A 23,479-nucleotide genomic window follows, 5' to 3' on the forward strand; every position below is an offset into this window, starting at 1 on the left:
GACCTTCGCGCTATCGAAACTGTGATTTTTTGCAATGCTGGCTGAGGCTAGTGCTGCTCTGTTGTCACATCATTCGTTTGCTGTTCACGGCTGAACGCGACTGCGTGGGCAAAGCAGTCGGTGCTAGGTGGAATCTGCTACAGAGGAGGGGAGAGGATGCTGTTGTGCAATGCGAAGCAGAGCTGTGAGTCTCAAGGAGGCTCCGCTGCCGGGAACAACGGTCTTGATTTCATTTCCCAGTAGGTGTCAGTGGAGCCAACGAGTAAGAGATGAAATGTGGTGATAAGCGTGCTGTTTCCAAACAGAAGCTGCATGTGCTGTATGTGTATATACCTCCGCACATGTGATGGGAATTCAGCGGATCTGTTAAACAGTTTTTCATTTATCGCTTTCTCCTCTTGAAAATTTGTTGCCAATAGATCTCCCCACTGGGCATCTGTGAACTTGCTAAGAGCGAGTTGCCTTGACAACCAAGAAATACATCCTCTAGTGAACTGCGCGTTGCAAGGCCTTTTGTTGGCTTGAATATTTTTTCATGGGAAATGATGTGGGTTTCGCCCTTCTTAAGCTGTGCTTGGAGGGGTGTGGCAGCACGTCTGGGCAGTTTGGGAGCCCGGCGTTCATTTCCCATATGGGAACACACGCAGTCTTACTGAGCTGAATGTCGCAAACAGCGGCAGAAGAGAATTAATGAAGGTGAGCGATACAGGAGGTTAAAGCGCCAACATGACATATAGCTCATTGCCCTAAAGAGATTGAGGGTAGGAATGCGAGTTTTGTAGATTTTCTTTTAATTCTTCACAAATTTTATTTATTGGCAAATGGGAAAAATTACCAATTCAGTATTTTTGCTCTGTGATTCTTAAGTTTCTGAACTGTAGTTAATAACTAGAAGACAGAAATGCTAACGTTCAGATTTATTGTTTTGTCCTATTAGATTGTCTTCATAGTAAAGAGTCAGAAAGTTTTGAAAAGGCTCAATGAGAATATTTGCTGTGATTGAAAATTGAGTGCAATGATGGGTTACGATCCCCTGAATCACTTCTTTTTCTTCTTTCCATCACATTTCTCATTAGGTTTTGAAGATGACTTTTTTTTTCGTATCTAGTTAAAAGTACAATTGTCACACTTAGATTAAAACTAAATTGAAAACATTTTTACTGCAAAACCTGAGCTCTCTTTTCCAAAAAGCACCTACCAAGTTCCCGGGGACCCTCCAGTGTAAGACACTGTAACTTCCGTAACACTCCATGAGGAAGTACATTTGGCTGAATAGATAAAGTATGTCTCACCTGTGGTTTCAGGGTAAAAGAACTGGCCGAGATAAGGTGCGTCCAACCCAGAGGAAGTAAGATGATGTGCATGTCTTGTTTTCTTTCAAGATTAACTCTTCTGCTCCCAGTGCAGACTAATTTATCTTTAACATACTGTTTTCCTGGTTTCTTTGCTGCAAGCTGGCTTCATTGTAACAATATTGTGTTTTTAGCAAAGGTATTAAGCCAAGCAGTCTGAATGTAAATTGAAAATTAATCCAGTGCCTGGAATGCCGCCTTCAACTTCAGCAAGTTTTAACATCCGTAAAAAATAAAGGTGGCTTCAAGTAGGATCCTGCTATTTTCAACTTTAGTCATGGTCAGAAGAGGCAAAATATCATTGCTCTGTTTCAATAAACTTTTATGGATCATTTGAATTAACATCCCTTCTGTAGTTGCAAAGCTGGTTTTGCTGCGGGAATCTGGAAGGGTGTGTTGGTTGCGTGACTTTTTCTCTCTGCAATATCCAAGGCATATCAGATATAAAACTCACGGCAGAGCTCAGTGAGAACATGTTAAAACGTTTCCTGTTCTTGACCTTATGAGAATACACTGGCTGTGGATACACAGAGATTAGAATACCTGTTTTTGTGCTTTGCCTCTACAACTGGTAAAAGAAGATTTATAAGTATTATTAGTCATTGAACCCTGCATTAGAATAATCTGAATAAAAGTACTTCTTCATTGTAAAAGAGTTTGTGGACAATTTTAAGCAACCTAAGGCATTCCTGCTATGGTTAAAAAAAAAACAACCTAATGTTTAAAATCAATAAAATGGTTTGAACTGTGATATTTGTAATGCTGTAAGGATGAGTGATCCTAAAATAGTACGGAACATTTTAAGTAAATCTTTTAGAACTGCTTTCTATGAAATATATTTTCCTCTAAGTCAGAGCCAGTAGGCTGTGGTTCTGGTTAGCTCTTCCTCCTTTCAGATCTACCTCTCTGTCTGGTCCAGGTATTTTCCATATTACTCCTTTTTTCTAGCCATATCCAACTGTAAGAAAACCACCTCCTCTTCAAGAAACTGAGTTTGTTTAGATAAGCGCCTGAGAAAATATATTTCTTGGGCTATTTATAAGGCCAGAGCTTCAAGAGAAGAATGGTGGTTCTGCGCAAGGCACTGTTTAACAGTGTCGGCTTTAGGGAACAAGACATCTCTCTGTGGTATCACATCTGGGTGCCTGGATCTGTGCGTGTGTCTCACGTCCAGTGCCCAGCTCTTCAGTTGTGTGTGTGCAAAGCTCTACATCACAAATTGTTCTCCTTACACACGGCTTATCTAGCCAAGAGAGCCCTGGGTCTTTTTATTCCTCTGTGCTTAATCCTGTTGTTGAAACAGCATTCCCAGGAGCTCTGGAAATCACTTCTATCCAAAACCTGTCCTAATTTTAGTGCTTAAGTTGGCCTTAACAGAGCATAAGCCTCAAGCAGATTTGCTTCCTTTCTAATAAACAGTAAAGCTATTAATCATGGGGGATCCTGGATGCAGAGGTGACAGTGAAAGAAACGGTGTACGCTTTTACATTTCATTTATGCAAATTAAAAAGCATCAGTAATGTTTTCTCTAGTATATTTATTTTTATTGTGCTCCTCTCCTTGACTGTATTTTAACAGTAGTTTCAGTTTGTAGTTCCCTACCTGAATTATCTGAAATATATAAATTGTTCTTTTTCTGAAAAAACAGTCCCACATGTTGGGGTATTCAAAAAGCTGAGGAAAAGTGTTTTTCTAGCAAAGTGTCTGTTCAGCAAGTTATTTCCCATGTGGGTCGTAACAAGAAATTAACATTGCTCTGTGTGAAGAAAGTTTGCAAGTCATCGCACTGTATATAACGTCATTAAGCAACTCCAGTGGGTGCAGCCAACGAAATATTCAACCAGAGGGTGAGCTGAAGGCCCACTCAGATGCCAGAAGCCCCCTGGAAATGGCCACAGCATATGGGTAAATGAGGTTGTCTCCAAATGCACACTGAGCCCAGCACGTTTCACATGTATTTGCTCCAAATCTTTACTAAATTTTGTAAGCAAATATTTGTTTCCCTGTGTCTTTACCCATTGCTTGCAGTAAGGCATGACGTTCACTCATTTTCTAGATTTTCTGTAGTTTAATATAAAGCAATTATGATATTTGAAGACATTTTCCTAATCCTTTAGTCACAACGAGAAGTCCTTAGTTGAGTTTCTGCAATACTTTTGTCTTGCCCCATATTCTGGGTTAAGTTCTGGAATAAAAGGGCAAGGTTAAAGGCTTTCCATCAACGTGAGTTATTGGTGATGAGTTGTGACATTTCTGTTGAGTGTAGAAACTTCCATGAAGCTTATAAGAGATATTTTGGTTTAGGTTTATACTTCAGGATTAATTGACTAACATGGAATATAGACACAGCAGCTAGTTCTTGAAGACAGGTAATAAGTACTAGCTCTTTCAGGGTTTATTTCATAAAGATGTCTTGCTGTCCCATCAAAAACTTGGTGGCACAGGTACCATCTGTAACGACTTGACCATGTTTAGCTGATTTTATTTCCGTGCCCAGTAGCTCTGGAAAATTTTTTAAATAGTACTAAGAAGACGACAAAATTATATGCCTGAGGCAAAGTCATAATTGAAACATGTTGGAGTAGTATTTTGGGAAGCTCTTAATGGATCATCTGTGAAATGTTTTGGTTTGGATTAGCATTGTTTCCTTTTTTCAAAACTCCCAGTACATGTTTGCCAGCTTTGAAATTCCCACTATATTTTCACTAGGACCATAAGCCAAAAAACAGCAAAAGGAATTCACATGCTAAATGTGAAAAGCTTTTTTTGCCATGCTCATGAGCAAACGGTCGGTGGCTGAGCTGATGGGAAATACGGACCTTTGGTACGGTTTTGATAATTTAGTAAGGACATTAGCCCATTCCACTTGGGTCTGTGTGCTTGCATTGAGCCTGCCTGGGCATTCTCCAGCATTTTGTAGATGCCTTTTTCCTATGTTTTCTTACATATGGTTTGCAACAGGGTTCTCTCTTCACACATAACAGCGTCCAGGCTAATGCACTGAGATAGCTCAGCACTAGAGGTGGGGTAACCGGGATTGTCACCTTCCCGTCACCATGGATCACTCACAGCTGACATACGGTCTGATAAGCTGCTGCCTGCATTAGCCACCTACCTGGAGCAGATGGCACAGAAGCCCACCTGAGCGAACAGGAGGTGCCTGATGTTCGCCTTGAAAATCTACCATATGAAAAAAGAAATTACCAAATTGAGAGCCACGTGTAATTTTAAAAAGATTAAAAAATAGAAGTAGAGGAGCATGTCTCCAGCTCATTGACTGTAAGCATTTTCTTGCAGGGGCGCAGAGGGGCCTTGGTTTCGTTCCCTTATATTATTTTAAGGTGCCCCCTTCAGGTCCTGACAATTTCATATCGCATGTAGTTGATCGGGGTGAGCGGGTGCTTTCAGCTGTGGGAGCCAGCAGAGGGCTCAGGAGCCTGCTGATGAATCTGCCGCTCTTTCTTTTGGGAAAAGTACTGTTCACCCCCCCGAAGCCTGGGACTGCAGCGCTGAGAAAACACTCCCTGCCTGAACGGCGGGTTTGTACGCAAAGAAACAAATTGCTTTGGAACAAAATTTCATCTGTTGTTTCAAATGATACATTTTTCAGACAGGCTGCCAACAACATGTTGGTTTAAAATATAAGAAAACTAGTGTTTTCCGTTTGGGGCCTGATTTGGATCTCCCTTACTTGATGAAAAGGCGGATATTGAAATTGCTTCTTGTATCACAAGAGCAGGATCTTTTATCTGAGATCCCATATGCGAGAGCATCACAAAGACATGGTCAGCAAAGCTGCTCCTTTAAACCATGTCTTCCTCTTGTACAACAAAGGATATTAGGAGTTTTTTTTTTTTTCCTTGTTCTGCTTAGGGCTCAGTCTTGTCTTGTGGCCTTGAAAGGAGCTTTGTCCCGACAAAGAGCTCCATTACAGACACTGGATTTGTCCCAGCAGCCAGATCTGCCGAGGGGCCATCCCTCACAGAATCGGGGATTTAGGCTGATGCCCAGGGTTAGCTGTTCCTAATGTTTGCAGAGCACATGATCCTGATTAGCATCTCCAAGCGCTGCTTTCGTGCAAGCCAGTAATAATAGTGGTGTATTGCAATAAAAACCAAAAAGAGATCAAAACTGCCAAAATTCATATCCCTGTGGCAGGGTATAAGCCTTTCTACATATATGAAGTTGCAGGAAGAGTCATCCAATCTTAATATACTTTTCAGGTGATGTGTGCTTATTTTATCAGAGGATTACTTGACATTCACTGCCTGCAGTAGCAGAGGGCTGGAGTCTATGAATTGTCTCTTTCAATCGTAAACTTGCCTGGGGAGAGGAAAGTTTATATCTTCCAGTTTCCAGTGAGGCTGCCAAAGGTATCTGCCAGGCCAGGCTTGGCTTTTAAGGTGGTTTATTGTGTGACTTTGAATAAACTTTAATTTCTATAATTTTCTTTATTTGTAGAACAGTGATAACATGCAAATACTGTCCTTTCGTGGTGCAGTGAGAAAAGTAGTTATCCTTGCATGACAAGCATATGTCAATGGCACAAAGTAAATTAACCATATTAGAGATTATTTACCACACCAACACACTAGAGAGCTGGGAGAAAGCACTTATATCCCAAAGCATTATTAAATCTTCTTGACTTTGCTTCTGCTGGTATATGGGATTATTTTGAGAAAAGAGGGATATTATGTTATAGCCTGCGTTATCTTTTGGTGAGTCTTACTTTTTTCTCTTCTATTAACTTGGAGATTTGAAATGCAACTTACTTGAGCAATTATATGGTGTCTCATATGAAATACTGAGGCCGTTGCAACCTTCTGCAAACCAGAATGTCTTGCGAAGGCAGAGCCTTTGTATGTAATATTTCCCTTCCTTCCTTTTCCAGATCAACACTTGATTGAAAATCAAAGTTGATTGTATGCTAGTTTGAAAGTGACCATGTTCATCTGCATTAATTCTCATGTGTTTTGGTTTCTTTTAATGTAGGTTATTTTTCTTAATGCATGTCAAAGATTTCCTAACTCTTGCTGTGCAGTGCCTTTAAGAATTACATTTTAAAAGAGAATGTATTGAAGAGACTGTTTATATCCTAATTTACCCTATGTAGATTATAGCATGATCTTTTAAAAGCATTTTTTGTATTTCAGAACAAAAACAACAGATGAGCCTGCTTTTGGCATGAAAATAAGTGATTTTTTTTTTTTTTCTTTGGCTTTGGTTTTTGCTTTGGTTTTGCTCTTCTAACCAGATAAGTGTACTTGCTTTTATCTGGTTGTACATGAACACATTTTTCCACTTTAATTCACTCAATAATGTCAAAAGTATTGTCGGAATGAGTCTTTGAAGTTGTGTCTGTGCAAATTTTGTTATGCAGCCTTTCTCCTGGGAATGCCGCCTCAAATGTGGTCATATCCAATTCTAACCTTCACCCAGTGACCCATTCTGCCAAGAAAATGGGCTACTCTTCTTACTTTCCTCTTTTTGTGTGTGTATGTGTGCGTATGTTCTTCAGAAAGCCAAACTTGGGCCAGCTGGTAACAAAGTCATTACTCCAACAGAAGACAAGAACTCAAGTGTGCCATCCAACAATCTGGACAGGGTGAAGCTGACAGATTTCAACTTTCTCATGGTTCTTGGAAAGGGGAGCTTCGGGAAGGTAGGAATTCTTCATAACTATTCCGCTCTCATTATTTTTTCTTTTTTTTTCTTGAGGAAGAATGAATGAATAATTCTCTAAGAAGCCAAATCCTGAGTCAAAAGGATGTGCGTTTCTGAGAGAGGATTTCTTAACATGGAGTAGGGTGATTCCCTAAGGGCTGGCAGGCTTCAGTCATGACTGGGCAGTTTTCTTGAAAAATAAAAATTAAAAAAACTCAGACTGTTGGGCAGGATGTAAGAAGCAGTTGCTGACTTTTAGGTCCTCACTTCTTGGCAGTTTCAAGGAAATTAAGTCTGCTTTTCTGGCTTTACTACCTAGGTCACTCTGCCAGTTCTGGAAGTCACCAACACTGGTAAGGCTGAATATTGGGCAAAACCCAGGAATAGTATACATATTTGAAATCTGTTAGCTGAAAGAAAGAACTGCTATTTTTCTGTCTGTTTGAACAACCACTTACATGATAAAGTGCCCTTTACTGAAGAAGTCCCCTGGGACTTAAATCAGCCCTTTGGCAATGTGCCTGCGATTAACCAGAGGATTTTGGCACAGGCTTTGCCTGAAATGACTGGTACAGCTCAATGCAATGGGTGAGTAATGATGGTATTTTTGGAGTTTTGATCAAGTTAGTCTATACCGATAAAAGGAAAAGCTGGATTGCCATCTATACAAATCTTCGGGCGTATGAGTCACCTTCCCTCCTTGGCAGGTAGGAAGATTTTCACCCTGTTGTTTCTCTTTGTGCAGGTGATGCTAGCAGACAGGAAGGGGACGGAGGAGCTCTATGCAATCAAAATACTGAAAAAAGATGTGGTGATTCAGGATGATGATGTTGAATGTACAATGGTTGAAAAACGAGTCCTGGCATTGCAAGATAAACCACCATTCCTGACACAGCTTCACTCTTGTTTCCAAACAGTTGTACGTGAGCTCTGTCTTTCTTGCCACCCTGACGTTTTCCATACTATATGATCATGGATTTTATCAGTTCAATGACATTTATTATCATCCAACCTATATATCACAGCTTCTGCACATAGAAAATGGTGAAGAAAGAGATACCGCATGTAATTACCACCTGTATTTTAAGTATAAAACCTGGGTTTAAAAATTTTTCTTCATACAGTAGTTCAGGCAGACCACTGTGACAATTCATAAATTTAAAAATGTGTGCTTTGCTCTGTCAGAGCCTTAAGCCCAGATGCCCGAATGTTCCTAAGTACTCGTAAGGATCTGAGGGCAGTTCTTGAAAAGTCTTAATGGCTGTTGTTGTACCGTGACGTGATTAGATACGAATCAATGTTGATGGATTTAATTTAGTTTTCTGGCACCCCTGGCGCAGAGGAAAGCACTGGGGTTGTTTCCTTCCTTCCTTATAAATATGCAGAGTGGACATTTCTGCACTATATTGCAAAACATCTTCCAGAGACAGACCGCAGGTGAATTTGACAATCCAGCGGCACCATACCAGTCTGTTGGGTGACATGGAAAGTTGCGTGGTAGACAACGGGCACCCAGTGTGCTTTTGGTTTGCGGAGTGGGCATGGATACGCTCTGACACTAGTGAACTGGCTCCAAATGTTCCAGGCTGGGTAGAGGTCTTCACTGACGAGAAATCAAGTCTCTGCCTGTCTCACCTTGTAGCCATCTTTAGACAATGGCCTTGAACCAGTGCCCGAGGGGTGGGGCAATGAAAGGACATATGTTGTTGTTCGTTCATTCAACTATTCAATATCTTTTATTTCTTACATTGTTGATGGTGTTTAATCAAAACCAAAAAAAACCCAAACACGTAACAGGCAGCTAGTTGGAAGTAATACCATTGTAATATTCCACAAACAAACCACGCCATCCTGCCACCATTTCACAGCATAATTGTCTGTATTGTTAGAGGCATTTTCAAACTCTTTAATATCTACAAATCTCTGAGCAGAAAATGGCCGGAATGCAACAGATTTGTGGACATAAACACAATAAAATGTGAATCTGGGAACTATTGCACTTGGTAGTTCTTGCTTTCTAAAATATTCTTCTGTCTCTACTTATTGTAGAAAGATTGTTGTAATAAGAGGGGTCCTAGTGAGAAATAGACTTATATCTCCCTTAAATTCTTTATCTAACTTCATTAGTAACCAAAAAGCTTAATGTTATCAGTAAATGAAAAACCACTTTTTTTATTCTTATCTTTCTTCAGAGCAACTACATTTTAAATCTAAAATCTTAAAAGTACAAATGTCTAGTGTTTTCTGACTAAGGGGAATGAGCAAAAAAGTTGGAGTTTTTAGTATTTACAGTATAATTTTATTGTTTTATTATGTACAAGAGCAATGGAGCTATATAAAGGCCTAGATAAATCTTTAACACCTTTGCCTAATTTCCTTAATGTCTTCCTAAGAGTTGAGTGGTTTGCACTTGCTGCTATGAAATATTCTGAAGGATTAAGATTAGCTACAAAAATGAGAAATTGTATATGAAGGAGCAGAAAAGGCATAAACTGTGACCATAGGAAAAACTATTTTTTGTTAGTGCTTTCAGCTTCTGTTGCCATAGGTATTACAATAAGGCAATTCATACAAAAAGCTACATTTTATAAATCCAATCTGGCCAATTAAACGTTTTGCCTATGGCTTGTCTGTTGGACCCAGGTTAGGAAATCACAGCTTTTCGATGTATGTTAATGTGCTGAAAATTTTGTTACTGGGCAATTAGAGACTTTCTTTTTCAATGCACGCTCCTGAAGGAAAGAGAGGGAGTAGAGATTGAACTGGAGCATCTTAGCAATGAGTCAATTTCCCATCAGAATGTTGGATCAGAACTTTTCTACAGATACTTCAGGATAATGATTCTGTCCAAAATAACTGAAGTAAAATCAGTCTTCATTGACTGGGAGGAGGACCATTAATGCATCGTACATGCTGTCTGAATCATGTTATGACTGCAGAAAGTAAACCTGCCATAGTGTTGTCCACCAGAATTCTCAATGTGAGGTGGCCAAAATCACCCATCTTAAATCAAAGATGTTTGTCGAGTATCAACACTGTTCTTAGTGAAGTCACTTGGAAGAGCTCAGTTCTAGTCCTCTGAAAACAGGGGGACAGACCTACTGTTTCAAGCCTTACTGTCTGAAGGTCAGTAGGTAGGAAAAATATTACTTAAGTGAACTCAAATATGTTATGGTCATGTCTGATTTGAGATACCTGGACATGGCCTTTAAAAGTCCTCACTGTGCAAAAAAACTCCCTCCAAAATACCGGATTGCTGTGGTCTTCTGGCTGACATACGTTCCTGCAAGAAACAACTTAGTGTCACTTGTAAAGGTTCCAGATGATTTTGTAAAGCCTACAACTACTGTTATTCTTGAGTCTTCATAATAATCAAAATAATATATTTTTAATATCTTCTATCTTCCAAAGGAAATCTTACTAGGAGGGATTAGAAATGGCCTCAAAGCAAGGATTTTCAACCATCTTTGGTTTTTTTACATTTACTTTTAGAGAGTCAGATTTTTTAGACAGAACTGCATGTGAATTATTCTGGGAACCATTGTAAAGAAATAATACATAAAAGCACGTCACTAAAACTGGCAAATCCAGACAGATCTCATCAGTCACTTACTCTTGCAGGTTTTAGGAAACATCCCACTTCCATTTCCTGATGTATCAATTTTGCCAGAATGTACAAGCAGCCCCAATAATCTTAAAAGCTTTATAATAACATATTAGTGACTTTTTTTGCTGATCAATGCATATCTAATATTTTCTCTAATGTATTTATGTGAACCTTTAATACTTTATCCTAGGACCGACTGTATTTTGTTATGGAGTATGTGAATGGTGGTGATCTCATGTATCACATTCAGCAAGTAGGAAAATTTAAGGAGCCACAAGCAGTGTGAGTGTTCACGTTCATGTATTTAAATCATGTCGTCATCTTAATTCTTAATCATCTTAATTTTATACTGTAAGAGGATTAGGTTTCTTTTTCACGCTATCTAGTAGCATCTTCCCAGCTTCAGTATGAAGACTAGGCTGGACTCCTTCAGCCCAAAAGCTGAAATTTATTTTGAAAATGTTGTTTGCACACATAGACCAAAGGTAGCTACGCCTTTTCATTCAAAACATACAGCACGAACAAAGGCATGCAATGCCTACTTTAGAAGTGACAAGAATTTAAACAAGGCAACAGGAAATTAAAGATGTTACTTGGTATTCTGGTGTTGTTTTTAAAAGCAAATATAAAAAAAGAAGTAGAACATTTCAGTCTGAATTCATGTCATAGGGAAAGGCAATACAACTAGACTCAGCATTGCAATATAATTATAGTTTATACAAGATAAATTCAATGTATAACTTGTAAGAATTTCTGTGATCCTACTTCAGTACCATTCAGTACCATATCAGTACCATTTTAGTCGCACTTATAACATCTCATCATTTATTAGTGTTTCATAAATCATTTACCAATGAAACTTTAAAATCAAGTGTGACCAACTAAGAATTAAGCTAAAATAATTTCTCATTTCAATTTAAATAATCAGGCCGTGTTTAAATGAGAGGCCTTCTAAATATAGGTATTTGAGATACAAAGCAAAATTTCAACAACTCGCTAAATACAGTCTAGGTGGTGTCAGATCACCGCTGGCTGCCAGCTAGTGCACCTTGGCAACACCCGTTGCAAGCTACGGTGCTTTATGAACAGCTTATGCCTATGGAGCATGTTCCAGCACACATGTTCACAAACGCCTCTGATCAAGTGTTTCAGAACTAAGCTTTCCTTTCCCTTATGCTAGCCTAAAAATTAATCCAATCTTTAAATAATCTTCTTGCATAAAATTTGTACAGCTCCACCGCAACTGGCTTCAAACATCCATCAATGTTATATATCCTTTAACCACATTCAGCAATTATATTTTATGTGGTAATCATTTTAATTAGCTTTCGGTAATTAATCCATTAACAGCCTGTGTAAAGGAAAGCTATTTCTGCAAGTTATTTCATGCCATAGGAATTGCAATGTAAATTGGGCTGCATCCTGAATTCAGCACTGATATGTGATCAGAGATAATGACCTTTGCAGGCAGATTCAGATCAGTGCAGTAAAATGCAGTGCTCCAGATGCACCATTTTTTTGTGGTCTAGGGAAGCATTTTCAATTTTTATTTTTAATTCTGCATTATTTTATCATCAAATACTCAAGATGTGTCTGTTAAAGTCAAATTGAAGTAAGGTTTCTTTTATGTCATCTGCCTGAAACATATATTTTTATATTTATATATATATACACACACTACATGATATACACTTTATATGCTATTATACTATAATTCTTTGCCGCGATGAATTTCCAGAATATTTTGTCAGAAGGAAATCATGAGGCAATAAGAAATCTGTTGGGTTTTTTTCATACAGGTTCTATGCAGCTGAGATCTCAGTTGGGTTATTCTTTCTCCATAACAGAGGGATTATTTATAGGTGAGTATAATCTGACATAAGTAATTTCTGAGCTATTTTTAAAACCCTGAAAAGATCAGTTTCTTTAATGTTTCAATGCATTTTTAAAAATATTTTATAAAAACCATCATTGTAATGTTCTTTTTGTTGTGTTGGTGCTGGGGTGCTGTAAGCCAAAGCCACTGCTCTAATGAGCTGTTCTGATGTCCGTGCTCTGCCCAGCTGAAAATGCTTGAAAACGTAAAACGTGATCTTGTGCATTCGTGTGTGATGTTTAATAGTTTTACACGTTCTGAAGTCTCAGTGTGAATGTGCTCATGGTCATATACATCCATCTCTTGATTATTTGTCCAGTTTCAGGGCTTACGGTCATCCTTGTGTCTGCAGCGAGGTGCCTGGCTCCATCTGGAGTGTTGACTGTCCCCTCTGCCCCCTAGATAGCTACACATATTCCTCACCTAGACTCAGAAGTAGATAAGTTGGTCTTAGGTGATCCTAAACATTAATAATATTAAATTACTGTGATTCTTCATAGAGATCTGAAATTAGATAATGTGATGTTGGATTCAGAAGGACACATCAAAATTGCTGATTTTGGAATGTGCAAAGAACATATGTTAGATGGAGTAACAACCAGGACCTTCTGTGGCACTCCAGACTACATTGCACCAGAGGTAAATATTTACCATTTCAAGAAACTTTTAGTCTCTCAAATGGAAATTGTCCCTACGTACATTTTGCATCACCAAGTTTTGATAGCTGTAACTCTGGATACTCTGTGGATGGTATCATTTATACTTCTGCAGGTATATTGAATAACTTTGTGAATTAATACAGTATTATCAGTAAGACTTTACTATTTTTCAAAATATCTAGTTGATTGAAAACCTAGCCTTTTATGAGATCAGTGCAGATTTTGTTCACACTGCAAAAGACTAAAAAAGCAGGATCGCCACCTTGTGATTTCAGATTTGTAGCCTGGAACGTTATTAGCCTAACTTTGTGCTTCAATTCATGAAGTCATAGAGACTTCATGGGTGTTGCTGAGGTTGTTGATAAGGTCAGCAAACATTTTATTGGGAGCAAATATAGCTTCTTTAATGTATTTCACCATAGGTTTACACAACTGCCAAAATACATATATCTAAATGATTGTTTGGTATTCCCAGGAAATCACAAACCACTCATCGGTTTTTGGGAAGGGACTCACGAGGTCTTGAAGCTTTTCTCTGACCTCCCTGCAACACTACTGTAGTCTTTCCCAGGCCACGTCTTACAAATGGTACACAGCTGTCGTGAGTTACTGCTCCTGATCTCAGGAAAGCTCCAGTCGTTGAAAGGTTCATCAAAGCTGTAAGATCAGGGTTTGAATGGAGTTGGCATAATAAATCCATAATTTGCCTTGAGTTTTCTGTGACTTGGTGATACCAGTGCTGCATTCAAGGCACTGAAAACCACAAACACGAACCTAACTGCAGTGGGTCTGAACCGAAAATGTCATCATGAGAAACATAGTTCTGCTTTAAAGCACTGTGAAAAATATGAGCTTAGAGTTAAGGGGTTTAGTCTGGATATGATTTGTATTTCAATAGTTTGGGTATAAAACATTAAAAACAAGCACATGTGGTGATTTGGAATTGATTCAAATATCTGGATATTAAAATCTGGTATTTGTGCATACTGAGCTTTCAAGAGTCTTGATTTGTTTGGCTGCAAATTCAACACAAGAGGCTGTATGCTGATCCAAGACACTCAGTGTTTCACTGAGTGCTGGGCAAGAGGCAGCTCTGGCTGGAACATTTCTGGCTGTAATTGAATGTTTTTGGAATATGAGAGATTTATACATGGACAAGTAAATTAGTGTCTAAGGTAAATTTTGTCATCTCTGTGAAATCGGAATGAAAAATAGTTTGTTTTTTTCCAGTTGCTAATTCATGCTTTTCAGAGTGAAATATTGTGTATTATAAAACCTTGTTTTCTCACAAATTGCTGTTGCTTGTAGCAGGGTATCAGAACAACCAGAGCTGTACTTCATTTTTTCCTGTCAAAACATAAATGAAGCCAATATTACAAATTAAGAAGTGTCCTTTCTGTGGCAATAGTCTTGTGCCAGATAATACCAAAGAACGTGTTGTCAGTGCCAAAATACCCAATATGGGTCAGTGTTGGAATGATTTATTTTACTTTATTTGGAAATTCCATATAAAGAAATAAACCTTTTACCAAAGCATTCAGTAACTGGGAGGAAATCAGTCTTCTGTTACCTTACAAGCAGATATTTTTTTCTTCAGTTGGCTGATTTTCTTTCATTTCTGAAGACATTATTGTGACTGACAAATTGCTAACTAGGTCTGTGGTAAACCTCAAAGTAAGGTTCATATTTTCCTTGGCAGGAGCATTTCAGCATGTTTCCATGGGCTAAAATTTATAAATTTATAATACATTATAATGAGGATGCATCTGCACAGTAGCATTCCCTGCTGGGTGGAGATAGATGAGCTACATCTACATAAACCATTGAAGGTATCTAGAGTAGAGTAGTCCTGCGAGTGTGTTGCACTCGAACATCGAGAATTAGCTCTTTTCATTAGTATTTGGGAAATAAAGTTGTGACTCTAGTGCGGTCTGAAGGAGCCCCCGCTGCCTCTACATGAACTACCCACAGACAGAGTTCAGAGATAACATGCCTGGAAGGACCATACAGGGACATCTTAGCTGGCTTCACACAATGGTATGAGATTCAACAAGGCCAAGTGCTGGGTCCTGCACTTGGGTCACAACAACCCCGTGCAACGCTACAGGCTTGGGAAGGAGTGGCTGGAGAGCTGCCTGGAGGAGAAGGACCTGGGGGTGCTGGTTGACAGCTGCTGAAAATGAGCCAGCTGCTCTGCAGGGAGATCTGGATAGGATGGAAGAGTGGGCCAGCAAGAACCTTATGAAGTTCAACAAGGAGAAGTGTAAGGTCTTGCACCTGGGAAAACATAATCCGGGCGTGCAGCACAGACTGGGATGCACCTGGCTGGAGAGCAGCTCTGTGGAAAGGGACCTGGGGGTCCTGGTGGACAGAAAGCTCAACATGAGCGAACAGTGGCTGCTGCGGCCAAGAAGGCCAACAGGATGCTGGGTTGCATCAAAAAGGGCATCGCCAGCAGAGAGAAGTCATCATCTATCTCTACTCAGCACTTGTCAGGCCACACCTGGAGTGCTGTGTACAGTTCTGGTCCCCACTGTACAAAAAGGATGTGGCCAGGCTGGAAGGGGTCCAGAGAAGGGCCACCAAGATGATCAGAGGATTGGGAAGCTGCCATACGAGGATAGGCTGGGAGAGCTGGGTTTGTTCAGCCTTGAGAAAAGGAGGCTCAGAGGGGATCTCATCACTGTGTACCAGTACTTAAGGGGTACCAGTACTTAAGGGGTACTTACAAAGAAGATGGAGGCTCCCTTTTTACATGGAGTCACATGGAGAGGACAAGGGGGAACGGACACAAGTTCCTCTTGGGGAGGTTCCGATTGGACACCAGAGGGAAATTTTTCACAGTGAAGACAGTCGCCACTGGAATAATCTCCCCAGGGAAGGGGTTCACTCGGCCACGTTGGACACCTTCAAGAGTCGTCTGGACAGGGTGCTGGGCCGTCTTGCCTAGACTCTGCTCTTCCTAGAAAGGTTGGACTAGATGATCCCTGAGGTCCCTTCCAACCTGGGATTCTGTGATTCTGTGGTTCTGTGAAAAAAGTGTGCCCAGGTGGCCAAGGAGGCCAATGGCATCCTGCTTGTATCAGGAATAGTGTGGCCAGCAGGAGCAGGGAGGTGATTGTGCCCCTGTACTCGGCACTGGTGAGGCCGTACCTCGTGTACTGTGTTCAGTTTTGGGCCCCTCACTACAAGAAGGACATTGAGGTGCTGGAGCGTGTCCAGAGAAGGGCAACAAAGTTGCTGAAGGGTCTAGAGAACAAGTCTTATGAGGAGCAGCTGAGGGGGCTGGGGGGGTTTAGCCTGGAGAAGAGGAGGCTGAGGGGAGACCTTCTCGCTCTCTGCAGCTGCCTGAGAGGGGCTGGAGTGAGGTGGGGTCAGTCTCTTCTCCCTAGTAACAAGCAATAGGACGAGAGGAAATGGCCTCAAGCTGCACTGGGGGAAGTTTAGGTTGGATATTAGGAAAAACTTCTTCACCAAAAGGGTTATCAAACATTGGAACAGGCTGCCGAGGGAAGTGGTTGAGTCTCCATCCCTGGAGGTATTTAAAAGAAGGGTAGATGAGGTGCTTGAGGATATGGTTTAGTGGTGGACTTGGCAGTGATAGGTTAGTGGTTGGACTTGATGATCTTAATGATTCTATGATTCTATTATATGATCTCCAGACAGAAAAGCAGGGGACTACGGTGCTGCATTCAGCAAAATGGACTTGCACACTTTGGTGTACTGTAAAATAGTGCTTTCCTTTTTTAATGATTGGAAAAGTTAGCATTTGTTATTAGGTATATAACGCACTAGAATTAATATTATTTTTTTATCCTATGCAATTTCAAAAATGTGCAGAGATTAAACTGGTAGAATCCCAGATTTGACCACTTCTGTCAGGCAGAAAGTGCTTATCTAGTAAAGAATATTTATTGATGTGCTGTACTTAAATATTTATGGTCAGAGTGGTAAAATAGCTGTGAAATGAATTAATATTTTGTATTTCCTTGACCAGTCAAGAGAGGCAGAAGGAGATAGATGTCAAGAGGATTAGCAGGAAAGGATTGTGCCTGTGGTGCAGTACTGAACCCCACCATCAGCATCCCTGTGGCAGCTAGAGCACTGACTTGGAATTTCAGAGGAATTTAAATTAGAAACTCTGTTTCCCTTCTTCTCCATCTAATAGCCTCAAAACCTTAAGTTCTAACCTTCCATTTGCCAGGATTGTGGGAGGCTAACAGGTATTGCAGAGGTTTGGAGAGTCTGCATTTGACTGTTTCTTGTGCTAGTAATATTTATTTCTTTTAATAACTGAGTTTTAACTTTTCCAGTAGACGTAAGATATGTTCACAGAAGACTTTCTCTCTTGCCTCTGGGATATAATCCTTTCATCCCAACTGGCTACCAGCTGCAAGCTGCAATGATCTAAACATTCCTACAAATTGCTGGTATTAATCTCTGTGTCCTGCTCGTAACTGTGCCTTCCTCAGAGGCAAAAAAGGGGGGGGGGGGGGGAAGCAATCAACATCCCTCTGCCAATTTGGCTTGATGAGAGAAATTCCTCCTGAACTCTCAAATCCACAGCATCTGAAAAGACAGAGCTTTTAAAATACAGTAATAGGTAGGGAAAATGGAACATTTGAAATGAAAAGGAGATGAAAAAGGCAATCATTTAAATTGGTGATGGAGGAGGAGGGGAAGAGTCCCATCAACTTTCCACTCCTCCCTGGCCAGTAGAAAGCAGACATCATAGCTGGGGGAGGGAACAGATCTTCATTCCTAGACACATGAACTCCTTCACTGCTCTGTGGGTCTGCTCTGCACACTGCAGTGGGACAGAAGGTCATAGAATCGTAGGATCATAGAATCATTAAGGTTGGAAAAGACCCCTAAGATCATCAAGTCCAACCCCAACCCCATACCCCCAGGCCTCCTAAACCATGCCCTGAAGTGCCAGGACTACACCTTTTTTGAACCCCCCCAGGGATGGTGACTCCCCCACCTCTCTGGGCAGCCTGTGCCAGTGCCTGACTGAATCACAGAATCACAGAATCCCAGGTTGGAAGGAACCTCAGGGGTCATCTAGTCCAACCTTTCTAGGAAGAGCAGAGTCTAGGCAAGATGGCCCAGCACCCTGTCCAGACGACTCTTGAAGGTGTCCAACGTGGCCAAGTCAACCCTTTCCCTGGGGAGATTATTCCAGTGGCGACTGTCTTCACTGTGAAAAATTTCCCTCTGGTGTCCAATCGGAACCTCCCCAAGAGGAACTTGTGTCCGTTCCCCCTTGTCCTCTCCATGTGACTCCATGTAAAAAGGGAGCCTCCATCTTCTTTGTAAGTACCCCTTAAGTACTGGTACCCCTTAAGTACTGGTACACAGTGATGAGATCCCCTCTGAGCCTCCTTTTCTCAAGGCTGAACAAACCCAGCTCTCCCAGCCTATCCTCGTATGGCAGCTTCCCAATCCTCTGATCATCTTGGTGGCCCTTCTCTGAACCCCTTCCAGCCTGGCCACATCCTACTCCTCTGTCAGTAAAGACATTTTTCCTAATACCCAGTCTAAACCTGGCCTGACACAGCTTGAGGCCATTTCCTCTCGTCCTATCGCTAGTTACTACACCTACTTATTCTAAAAGATACCAAAATTTTTACATGCATATAGGATTATATTGGCAGCTGCTGCAAGGCAGCCAATGATGGCTTTGAGTGCAGCAGCTGGTAGGTAATACATGATGATTTCTGGATAAGGAGGAGGGAACTACTGAAAATATGACATATAGAACTTGCTGACTTGGTAGCAATGCATGTTTGTCTGTATATTGAAAACTCATCTGCTTCCTCCCCCATGTAATTCCTTCCTTGAAGTGAGCGTTCTTTCCTCTCGTTTAAATTTTCCAATTAATGCTTTGAATAGCTCCCAATATCATGAGTATAACCGCCGGTTTCCGTGCATGACACGCAGATTGGTGAATGAACGTGGCAGGTTGCTTTTCTGTGTTTCACTTGTATCATACCCTTACCAAGATTAAGCTGGTGATTCAAACTGGGTGTATTTAATTAGGATGAAAGGAAAAAACTTCCAGGGTAGAGCAGCAGACATTGACAATACCACCTTTTCTTACGTTGCAACAAGTTCAACACAAAAAGTGTTTTCATTGCATTTGAAGTGGGACTTTTTTGCAGTGGGACCTTTCCAGTCCCAGTGGAACTTGAGGTCCATATTTATTTCTCAAATCCCACTCTTCCATCATGCATCCCGTCCGGGCAAGGGAGGTGTGTGCCAGCTCGGAGGGGGCACTGGTCTGTTTGTCAAATTCTTCTGCTGATCTTGGCATGTGGCATCAAATAAATGTTTTAGCCAATGAGATAAGACAAAAATTTAAGTGACTCTGACCGTATGTTAGGTTAAATGTGGGAGCTGTTTTCATGTTAATTCTACCTCTCTTGATGATTCTGCTTGATGTTCTCTCACAAAGGCAGATTTAATTGGGACAGATTACATTTGCTGATGAGAACGCTATTTAGAGAACAGCCCAATCTTGACTCACCTCTTGCTGGATAAACAAGCAGCGTCACTGAGTCTGTGCTTTGTTACATCTCTCATATTGTGGTATTGCATTGCCATATTGAAAAGATTTCCTCTCCTCAATAATCCCATCAAACTCTTTCACAATAGGAAGAGAAGTCCGTGGCCTCCTGGACAGACCTGACTGCCAGGATGAGAACCATGACGGTGTAGCAGCATTTTCTTTCTCAGTGCTATGGATCCATCTTTTTCTCATTTGCTAATTGAAATAAACTGTTCCTACCAGAACCACTTACATGAAGCGCACTTACTGTACAAAATGTTCTGCCCCGATAAATTAATGACCTTCTGAAAAACATCCTTTTTTTTTCTGATACAATACGTTTTTCCATAAGGCAAGGAGAGATTGTTGGAGAAGGGTTGAGGATCGAATGTTTTATCGTTTTCTGTGTGTAAAGGCCAGTATTTTTTCTGGATAAAATTTTGAAAGTGTTTGGTCTTTCAGAAGCAACAATGATTCCAGTGGACCTCTGGGAACGTACTGGTGATAGAAATTAAAGGGAGAATAACCAAGTATGTCAACCCCTATAATATGAAATGAATGTCCATATGACTGCTAAAAGACAACTAATAAAGATTGCCTTTAGGTAGAACCTTCCAGTTGAGAATCTTATTATTACCTCTGGTTGTGTAATATATTTCAAAGTGCAATTCATTTTGAAATCCTTTGCTTAGAAACATTGCAGTAATTTTTAATTCATGTGCTGCTGTTATACCAGTGAAAAACGTATTCACATAGAGACTATAATTTTATCTGGTAGCCAGGCAGTCCTGCTTTATTGAACTGGTGACTCGCTCTTTTCCTGAGAAACTACAAAACTTGCCAGTTCAACTTCTCTTTCAGACAACTAAAAAATATCTAGGCTATGTAACATGTTCTTCTCTTAGAAAGTTGTTTCACGAAGAATAAAAATGCATGCAAACAGGACAATAAATGCAAGCCCATATGGAGAAATGACTGCCTCAGTTCTCTGCTTGTTCTAGTGGAGTGATAACATTGGGGCTGGAGGGGCTGATACTGCCTTCCCCGACGTGGATGGACAGTGGCTGGGATGTCCTGTGTCCCTTCATGATTCATAATATCCCTTCACAGTTATTTAGAAGGAGATCTGAGAGAACGTCTGCACCTCAAAACTCCTCTATAGCATGCCCAAATTCATCTCTTAAATAAATTATCGCTGATCTCTGAAGAGGCCCCGATTAAAGAAAATGGCGCACGAGGGGACCTGCGTGCTGTTGGCACTTGCAGCCTTTCGTTGTGTCAGAACTCAATTTGTGCTTCAATGTGAGTCAGATGTGAACCCAGAGGATGCAAAATACTTGACATTTCCATTAGGCTGAACAGCAGAAAGCCCTTTCTCTTTGGTGTACCTGGTATCTAGCTTCATACTAAGGGTATCTTAATCGTGCAAGTTGGGAAAATGTATGTGAGCTTTTCAGGGTTTTGCTCTTTTCTTAAATTTTTATTCCTTTTACAGCAGAACAAAAATATAAATATTGAAAAGAAAAGAAGGCTTAATTATTGATAATCTGTAAATTGAGTTTCATGATTTCAAGCTTTGACAAAAATGGATGGATAACATTTTTGCCTTGTATCTTACATTGTGCTGCTGTACTTCCTTCTTTGCCTTCAGATGCACATCCCAAGGTCTCTTAAGACCACATTTCCCAAGATATCAGAGAACCAAAAGACACAGGCAGGTTTAGACTAACATTTGCAAAACAGTCCAACTCCCACTGAAACCAGTGGTTTAGCTGGAGTGAGGATTTCAGGATTGTCTTTCTGGGCTTTTTCAAGGAAATATGTTCATCTCTGCATGTCACTATTTATCTAATACATCACAAGACTGGGTGTTAGTTAACATAGGTGTTTTTTCTTTTGTTTCTTTGCTATTATACAGATTATTGCTTACCAGCCCTATGGGAAATCTGTGGATTGGTGGGCGTATGGAGTGCTACTCTATGAGATGTTAGCTGGCCAGGTAAGAGTTACCCTCCTGTGCTGACTGTGACCTCCTGCCTCTCCAACGCTGCTCTGTTTCAAGGCTCCCTAAAGGTTTAGGTCCCTAGGGGACAATACGGGGGCCTTTTATACTGATATTATCTTCTTGTAGCCTTGACTGACTCCACTGAGAATGTATTTAGGCTTTAAGCTCTTTATATTGCACCCACGTAATCAAGCACTGCCTTTGAATTCAGCTTCTTTGTACTGTAATAATGTTATAAATAGCCATCTTCAGAAATGAATGGGAGACACTTGAGAAGGAAAATGCATGTCAAATGGAAGAAATATCATTTAGTAGTTTGAAACTACAGGGAGACATAATAAGAGCGTGTGTATGCTCTACATTGGAGTTAAGTCACAAGAATACAGTTTTTGTATTGTATGTCCTAGGGGTAAACTATGGGTCTCACCACTTGAAATATGCTCAGTTACAGACCTGTTATTCTGTACAGTTAATGAGATGTTGCATTTTGAGTCACTGAAGTAGAAAAGCAACACTGTACCCCTGTAAATGGCAGATAACTACTGACTTTAAGGAATTTTGTTAGTCTCGAGTTGGGAAAGATTTCTGCAATTGGCTTTCAATAAGTGCTAGCTAGAGGTATGTATTTCCTAAGCTTAAAACATACATTTTTAACAAATGACTTTCATAGTTTCCCTACTAAATTCCAGCCAACATTTTAAAAGTTTTTAAGCTGTTGCACTTGCAGTTGGTAACATTTACAGTCTGCATTGCAAATATTAGACTCACCCACAGGCACTTTCCTCATCACCTATATTTAAAAATAAAATGCAGCCCTTTCTTGTGATACACTCTCCCCTTCACAGAGGCAGAGTCTACAGCCATGTCTTATAAAACAAATTGGAATTTAACTGTAATTAAGTGAGGAATGGATATACCTTAACACAAGGTGATTAAAAGTTAGAGCCTCCAAATTTCACCCTTTGAAGTATTTTAGCTGTCTGGTGCACAGTAGCTTTAAAGGCTGATTAAAGATGATCACAAAGATAATCCTGCACACATTTCATTAACCTGGCTGCCGTGCTGGGGGCAGAAATGAACTTTTCTCCTCAGTTTCTACCCGAGACTGGCAAACACTAAATTTCTGGGTCAGAAGATCCCAAGCTGCAGATGGCTGGAAGTTTGGTTTGTATTCCTGGGCAAGGACCACTGCTGTATGCTGATCTCTTTGGACATCTGTGATTGACTGGAGGAAGGTTGATGGGCTGGAGGCACCTTTGAACTGGCCCAGTGTGGCCATAGTATTGTCATGTCATTTCCTAAAAAGTGAAGAATTAGAAAAAAAAACCCAAACCCCAATAAGTACCTTACCTGTGATTTATTTCCAACAGCCTCCATTTGATGGAGAAGATGAAGACGAACTTTTCCAGTCCATAATGGAGCATAATGTTTCCTATCCAAAATCACTGTCCAAAGAAGCTGTCTCCATCTGCAAGGGGGTGAGATAGAGGCTTCTTTATCATTAAGTTCCTTTTTGGCAGCCCTTATGAATAACTACTTTTGTCCGGCTTTGATATGGCACCATAGTATTTTTAAGTGCAATTTCTGTCAGGCTGTGCTAAGCTACATTGTCATGAAGTGCTCATCGCTCGGTGACACCGGTAAGTATTCAGCTCTTCCCGCTGTGCCTGCTTGTTTTATGGTAAGAACAAATGTCAGAATCGGTGGCTGCCAAATCCAAAGCAGAATTTATAAACAGGATGATGGTGTGAAACGTCTCCACCCAC

General features: G+C 40.4%; 1 protein-coding gene across 3 annotated transcripts in view; it reads left to right on the top strand.

Moving 5' to 3' along the window:
- Window positions 1-23,479, top strand: part of PRKCA (protein kinase C alpha) — a 163,822-nt gene that overhangs the window by 127,400 nt on the left and 12,943 nt on the right. For all 3 annotated transcript variants that reach the window (XM_075111539.1, XM_075111538.1, XM_075111540.1), the window contains exons 9-15: window positions 6,871-7,014; window positions 7,762-7,935; window positions 10,814-10,905; window positions 12,423-12,485; window positions 13,000-13,138; window positions 21,627-21,707; window positions 23,084-23,191. In XM_075111539.1, coding sequence (XP_074967640.1) covers window positions 6,871-7,014; window positions 7,762-7,935; window positions 10,814-10,905; window positions 12,423-12,485; window positions 13,000-13,138; window positions 21,627-21,707; window positions 23,084-23,191 — 801 coding nt within the window. The remainder of the gene's footprint in view (window positions 1-6,870; window positions 7,015-7,761; window positions 7,936-10,813; window positions 10,906-12,422; window positions 12,486-12,999; window positions 13,139-21,626; window positions 21,708-23,083; window positions 23,192-23,479) is intronic.

This window comes from Phalacrocorax aristotelis, chromosome 16 (genome assembly GCF_949628215.1).
Source record: "Phalacrocorax aristotelis chromosome 16, bGulAri2.1, whole genome shotgun sequence".
In the NCBI taxonomy this organism is placed as follows: Eukaryota; Metazoa; Chordata; class Aves; order Suliformes; family Phalacrocoracidae; genus Phalacrocorax; species Phalacrocorax aristotelis.